This window comes from Frankliniella occidentalis, unplaced genomic scaffold (assembly GCF_000697945.3).
Source record: "Frankliniella occidentalis isolate FOCC.00 unplaced genomic scaffold, Focc_3.1 Scaffold193, whole genome shotgun sequence".
In the NCBI taxonomy this organism is placed as follows: domain Eukaryota; kingdom Metazoa; phylum Arthropoda; class Insecta; order Thysanoptera; family Thripidae; genus Frankliniella; species Frankliniella occidentalis.
In genome coordinates, this window is record NW_026267319.1 from 114,696 (window position 1) to 121,319 (window position 6,624).

A 6,624-nucleotide genomic window follows, 5' to 3' on the forward strand; every position below is an offset into this window, starting at 1 on the left:
ATGCCTGCTTCGAGGCTTGCCTCTGCTGCATCTTGGCCATCTGTTATGCCACAGTCATCACAGGTGCCACCGTACTAATCTGCGGGATGGTTGCTTGGGACACAGCGTCACCAGCGAGCATAACGTATGTGTAATGCTCTTTCTTTGACCTCGCCCGCGGCGGGCTTATGCCACAGCCCCTGAGTCTGTCCGTCCGTTTGTCCGTTTCCCAAGAAGGACGTGAGCTAGCGGTATGAAATTTTCAGGGTATTATTGTTGTCACTCCTGGACAACGAAACAGAACGGTTGGTGCAAATCCTGTTAACCATCCCCAAAGGGGGTGAAGAAGGGTAACAAAGAAAAACAAGATTAGTCGAAAAAGGGTTTTTTATTTTTTATTTTATTGATTCCCAAGGGGTTACTCGTGAAAGTAAAACTCTTAGACCTAAAATGTCGTCCGTTTATCTCTCTCACCGTTGGGTCGCTAGAGAGTTTCTCTCACAAAAGTGGCCCAAAACTAAATATATTAAATACATTAATTTTAGAAAATATCTGATGGTCTCCTTAGAGGTAAATCGTGAAAGAAGAGTCGTTTGAACTAAAATTTCGTCCGTTTGGATCTCTCAGCGCTGAGACACTACCCTCATGGAAAAAAGTATACTTGGAAGTGGTTTGGTATGTATACATTTTGTATACTTTAAGTGTACCATGTATACAAAAAGTATATCTAAAGTTTACTTTAAGTATAGCAGATTAGCACTGATACACTTTTGAAAACAGCCGTGCGAAATACTTAATGCTGTGAACATTAGCCATGTAAAAGTGTAGCTAAAGTATACTTGAAAGTGACTTAAGGTGGTTAAGTATTGTAGCTCGCTTGTTCATCTTACAGTGTTTCAACTCATCTCTTAGAAGTGTCTTTTGAAGTTTTAAAACACTGTTAATAATCTGATGTGTGTTATGTTGTTATTCTGAGAATCAAAGATAATAAAAGGTGCAATAAAAGAGTGTTCGAAACCCAAGTAATAAAGAAAGAAATGATGTATAATTATCAATAGGCACCAACTCAAAACAGCTGTCAGGTACAAAGTCAGTATAAACAAAAGAATACATTTATGAACAAAAGTATACTGTTCAGTTAAAAAAGTAATACATACTCCAATTATGAAAGTCATATCACAACCTAAGAACAATCTTCATCGGTATCGTCCTCTAATTCTTGCTGTAATACGAAAACAATAAGTAAAGAAAATACCCTTAACCCCTTATTAAAAAAAAGATTAAACTGGCTCACTTCATTAGGTGACCTCCTAGAAGGTAGGGACAGCTTGGCAATGTAGTTGTTAATTCTTTGGCCATGTGAACTACAGGTAAACTTTGGGTGCTTCCTGAACACTGTCTCTGCAATAGCAATGATGGAAGACAACGATTTCTGAAACATTTTAATTCAAACTAGTTATAAAAGAATTGACTAACCTTTAATTGGAACAATTCTCTTTCTCTTCTTGATGCTTGGCTTTTGGTAAACCTGAGGTGGGAGGACACCAGTGTGTTGTAGCCAAGGTCAACCTGGGAAAAAAATGTGATTGCTTTAAGTCACTGAGGTTGAATATAATTGATGCAGCATTATGGAAAGCAGTGCTTCTAAAAGGGAAGGCTGTTACGGGCATACTGCGTCCAGTGAATAGGAGGAGAACGGGCACTCCTCAAGCCAGTGCATTTCTGAAGCTCCCCGGAAACAAATCAATTACTGTTTTGAACCTTTACATGCATAGTTTGCCACCCAGAGCTTGACCACTGGAGGTTTGTCGCTGTCGCATTGTCCGGATTTAAGCCGCTGATTCGGAATTAGACACTCTGGCGGTAAGAGGACCTCCACAGGCTTTTTCTGATTAAGCTGTGTTGGAAGAACGTACATCTGCGCTTGCAAACACCGGTCGGCGTTGTTGGAGTGGTTTTTTCCACTTGAGTGAAAAGCTTTTTCAGAATGCAATCTACTACAAATACATTTACCAAATTCGCTGTTTGTTTTCTTCCCACCTCGGTGAAGTGCTCTCTCAAGATGCAATCTTCAACAAAGTACTATCATTTGAGTTTAATTTGCAACGCAATTACGCCTTAAACTGTCGTCTTACTTATCTCGCAGGATGTGAGTAATAGGGAGATGAAGAAACGAGTTCCAAGATTTATCTGATAGGTCCTGTACGATGTTGCAATGGCTTGAAGTTCGGCACATATATAAGCCTGCTCAGCGCTACCAAAGCGCAAGTACTGTCTCTTACAAGACGATCAACATGGCCCTGAAGCTCATCCTCCTTGCGGTCACGCTCACAGTGGTAAGGCAGCGCAACGTTTTATCCTAAAATTTTGTAGAGGCATCTAAAAACTGTGCGTTAGCGAACTTTAAAGAGGACACTACTGTAAAACCAGATTGTCTTAAGACAAACATTAACATAAAACCCTGATATTTTCATTACGATAGTAGTACCCGTGGCCGTGTCACTTTAGGGTGGTCCATTTTTTTTCTTTTCTCTGATCGACCAACCCACCACGATTCGGATTCTTCATCCAAAAATAAGGTTGACTTGAAAGCTATACAAGCGGGCTGACGCCATCGCTATTGTGTCACATTTTGTCAGATTTTTGAAAATATCACTACATACGTGAACTCTGGGAGGCAACCTTCCCTCGAAGCCTGGATTTCATTGTGTGGGCTTCTTCAGACACGTAGACATCCAAGCAAGTCGTAAGTATGGGCTTTGGGCCACACTAGCTGTCTACACACTTAAAGAAAACACCCAAATTGGGGCCTCAAAAACACTTTTGTGTCCCCTGGCATGTAGGCAAATTGCCAAGCTCGTTCAGTACATTTTTCTTCGTCTTTTTCAAAAACTGAACAAATCACCGAACCGTTCATGAGAATCAGACAAACACTGCGGATTTGAAGATTTCTAGCATTACAACTACTTTGTTGAAATCTATCGGGTCTTATACAAGAGGCGAGTGAAATCACTTCAAACAAAAAGGAAGAACACGTATACTTTTTGATGAAGAATTCGAACTCGGGTGGCGTTGGTCGATCGAAGAAAATCGAAAAGAAACATTAGACTACCCCTTTGTGACAGCTGAGGGGGCACAAACTTCAAAATTCCGTGTACTGTGAATACACTCAAATAGTGAGTATTACTGAATATTCACTGAATATTCACTGAATATTGAAGGTATTAATTCCCTCATAAATCTTGAATACTCGAAGTTGGTGCCCCCTCGGAAGTGACGAGGAGGTATAGGAGTCTCCCACGCTGCTGAAACTTTCAAACGAGTTCCGCAGACGACAAACGATGCCGTACGACAACCAGGAGGACGGCGTTGGACTCGTAAGTCCTGACGCGCCAGTCTCCATTGCTTTAATTTAGCGGAAGCGGGCGCAGTCGGTTTGATGTCTGGTTTCAGATTACGGACCACTTGCAAAAGAGTACCCCGCTCCGGGCGTGCGGCGGCTAAAGAAGAAGGCAAGAAGGTCAAAAGCAGAGAGTGGGGGAGCGCAAAGCTGCGGCGCGGCGCTCCCTCACTCCTCGCTTTTGTGCTTCTTGCCTTCTTCTTCAGCCACCACGCGCCCGGAGCGGGGTTCCCCATGGGAAAAGGAACAAGTGTCTTGTAAGGAGAGCAACGCTAATGCTGATCTGTTTTGATTTTCAGGTAGCAGCAGTAAGTACCGTGGACGCAGCAGCTGCCCGTGTGAGCTGTTTTGAAAGCCACCTGAATGTGCCCGTGAAGTAAAGAAGCACGTGCACCACCGGTGCTGTATATGCTTCACTGTTCCGGGGCTGAACGCATTCGTACATTGTCAAGCCTAACGACCCGCTTTTCTAACCGGGAAACCGAAAGGCTCGTAAACTTTTCATCTTGCCAGGACGACGTGCAGCCCATCGGATTCCTGAGTGTTTTCCCCATGGCGTGGTCTGTTCCGCGTAGTTCTGCGATCAAAACTACGCTTTCCCGAGCCGATGAAAGCGCGCCGTCGGGGGTCGGCGGAGCCGACGGCCGCCCTGGCTGCCAGCGCGTCGCGAAGCGGAAGCGGGACATAGGAAATAGAGGGTGGTCCACATTACCCCGTATGGTCCATATTAGCCTGTTTTACGGTACCGAATACATTAGTAAAATGACGAACAGTGATTGTAGCTCGGTTGATGTCCTAAAAGAACGATCCTGGACAGAAGGATTTTTAAAAACAACACTCTAACATCCTGATCTATTGACACGATCAAATTGTTATGTTACAAATAGTTTGTTTTGTACCGCCACGAACAGCTCGGAACCGAAATTGACGAATAATACTCGTTAATTTCAATTACGAACTATTCGTGACAGATAAATATCGTGAAATGACGAAATTCACTAACAGTGTTCTGAAGTATGCTCTAACGGAGGGTCCGTTGCCAGCCCCCTTAGTATCAGATGAATGTCTACAGTATACATCTGCAGAGCACCCGGTGGAGAGTCGTCTCCCACAATGACAACAATAATGTATGTATCATTTTTTGAGGAAATGCGGAAAACTTTGAGGAACTTCCACTTTTTGGAAAAACTCCTCCGATCTCGTTTCAGGTTTTAGGGACTCTTCTTGGAAAACGAGTAAAAAAAAAATCAATCCAAGGAAGTTCCTCAAAATTTTAGCTTTTCCCTCTAAAAATTACATTATTTTGACGGTGCCATTAGAGATCTACACAGATGCATCTTTGTCACCGGGCGCTCCACAGGTGTGCCTTTGTTACCGGGCGCTCTGCAGATGTGGCTTTGTTCGCCGGAAACGTCGATTGTCGCGGCATAGGCCAAGTCACGGCTTGCGCATGCTTTTCGACATCGTAAGCAGTTCCGCGTAGCGTAGTTGTAATTTGACGCGCATTTTCATTAAAACTGGCTATGAACAAACTGATTTATAAATGTAACTAATCCACTAGACCATTTTGTTATGTGCTGTAGGAAGCTTAAAAAAATGGACTACGTGAACAACAAAGTATACCGAGGATCTCTTGTTACAGTACGATTCAAAATGCCCCAGCTGGGATTACTGCAGCATCTACACCGACGAGGAGTTGGCCATCATCTACTACAACTCGAAGTATTGTATGGACCTTGTCCCGGACAAGATGGTCGGGAATAGATTTGGCTACGGCCAGGTGCGAGAACTTTGTCTCGGCAAGGGTCTAGACATTGTCAACTTCAGAGGGGCTCCGAAGGAGGATGAGGCTGAGGAGATCTCCAACTGTGTGTCCGAGTACTTCGGCATGGCAGTCGTGGCGCCCACTTACACGTGCCTAGCCCAGGCGCTGGCAAAGGACATCAGTGACATGGAGAAGGTGAGCGGACGCACACTAGGCCATTCAAATTACCAAAGTTTTCGAGAAACCGGTTTAAAATGATTCCATTGTTAAAAAAAAAATGATGATAAATTGATAATATTTGATTTGATCAATGGCCCAGTATTGTTGACAATTTTGGGCCTTAACTCAGTATTGTTGACATTACTGGGCTTTGGTGACCATCGTCAACGCTACCCTTCTGACTCCACTCCTCCTAATAATAACATTATTTTAAAAGGGTAATGGCCCAATATTGTTGACAATACTTGGCCTGAACCCAGCACTACTGTTGACAATACTGGGCTTTGTGGCTTAGTATTGTTAATAATGCCGGGCCTTGGTGACCATTGGCAACGCTACCCATCTGACCCCGCTCCACCTAATAACAATATTATTTAAAAGGGTTTTGGAGCCATGGTGACCATCGTTACAAAAGGACTATTGTTGACAATACTGGACCTTGGCCATCGTGAACGATACCCATTTAGCTGTTGTACAAGCAGTGATACTGGAAGTATCATCTGCTAAAACAATGAACCAGCGCAGTTTTTAGATTGTACTGTTTGTTAAACAGTCTTAAAACTTGACTTCTTGCCATTGTTTTAAATATATCCACCTCTAGGGCCGATACAGTGAAAGATACAGCAAATCCGAGGGCAGTTCCTGATTCACACTGTTAACGTGGTCGCCCAGCGTGCCAAAATATTGGTAGTCCTTTTTGACTGCCGAATTTTGGCTGTCTTTTGGAGGCTACTAAATGTTGGCCTCTTTCAATGCCAAAGTTTGGCCTTCTTTTTAGAGGCTGCCAATTTTTGGCCCCTTTGAATTCCAAAAGTTGGCCTTCTTTTAAAAGAAAGCCAGAATTTGGCATTCAAGGAGGCCAAAAATTGGCAGCCTTGTATAGAATGCCAAAATTTGGCAGTCAAAAAGGACTATGCACGTCGTCGTGTAACTACTCATGAGACTTTATTTAAGACTAGTCCCTCCGTTATCGAAGACTTACATTCATTCTATAGGATGCTATCGAAATTTGTGTCATATCTGCTGATTTGCATAAGGTTCCGACCGAAACCATTCTTCGATTTACCTCCGGGGTCCACGATTAAGAGGCTATGGAGGCACCTATGAGATCGTCCGTCAGCATATTTATGACTGAACAGGGGGAAGAAAAGATTTTACACATTTTTTTTTTCGACAGATTCCCTACTCGGCAGCACAGAAGCAGGTAATCATGGGGATGATCGACAAGTGCATGGAACAAGTGCCCGACCAGACACCCAGA

General features: G+C 43.4%; 1 protein-coding gene across 1 annotated transcript; it reads left to right on the forward strand.

Moving 5' to 3' along the window:
• The first annotated feature begins 2,146 nt into the window (after nucleotides 1-2,146).
• Nucleotides 2,147-5,130, forward strand: LOC113217217 (uncharacterized). Its single transcript, XM_052272167.1, has 2 exons — nucleotides 2,147-2,315; nucleotides 3,679-5,130. The coding sequence occupies exons 1-2, from the start codon at nucleotides 2,187-2,189 to the stop codon at nucleotides 3,757-3,759; spliced, it is 210 nt and encodes a 69-aa protein (XP_052128127.1). The 5' UTR covers nucleotides 2,147-2,186; the 3' UTR covers nucleotides 3,760-5,130.
• The last annotated feature ends 1,494 nt before the right edge of the window (nucleotides 5,131-6,624 follow it).

Bases quoted from the DNA above. Each gene is read 5' to 3' on its own strand.
- LOC113217217 (XM_052272167.1), top strand. From the start codon at position 2,187: ATGTTGCAATGGCTTGAAGTTCGGCACATATATAAGCCTGCTCAGCGC. The intron at 2,316-3,678 runs GTAAGGCAGCGC...TTTGATTTTCAG, and splicing joins TTGCGGTCACGCTCACAGTG to GTAGCAGCAGTAAGTACCGT.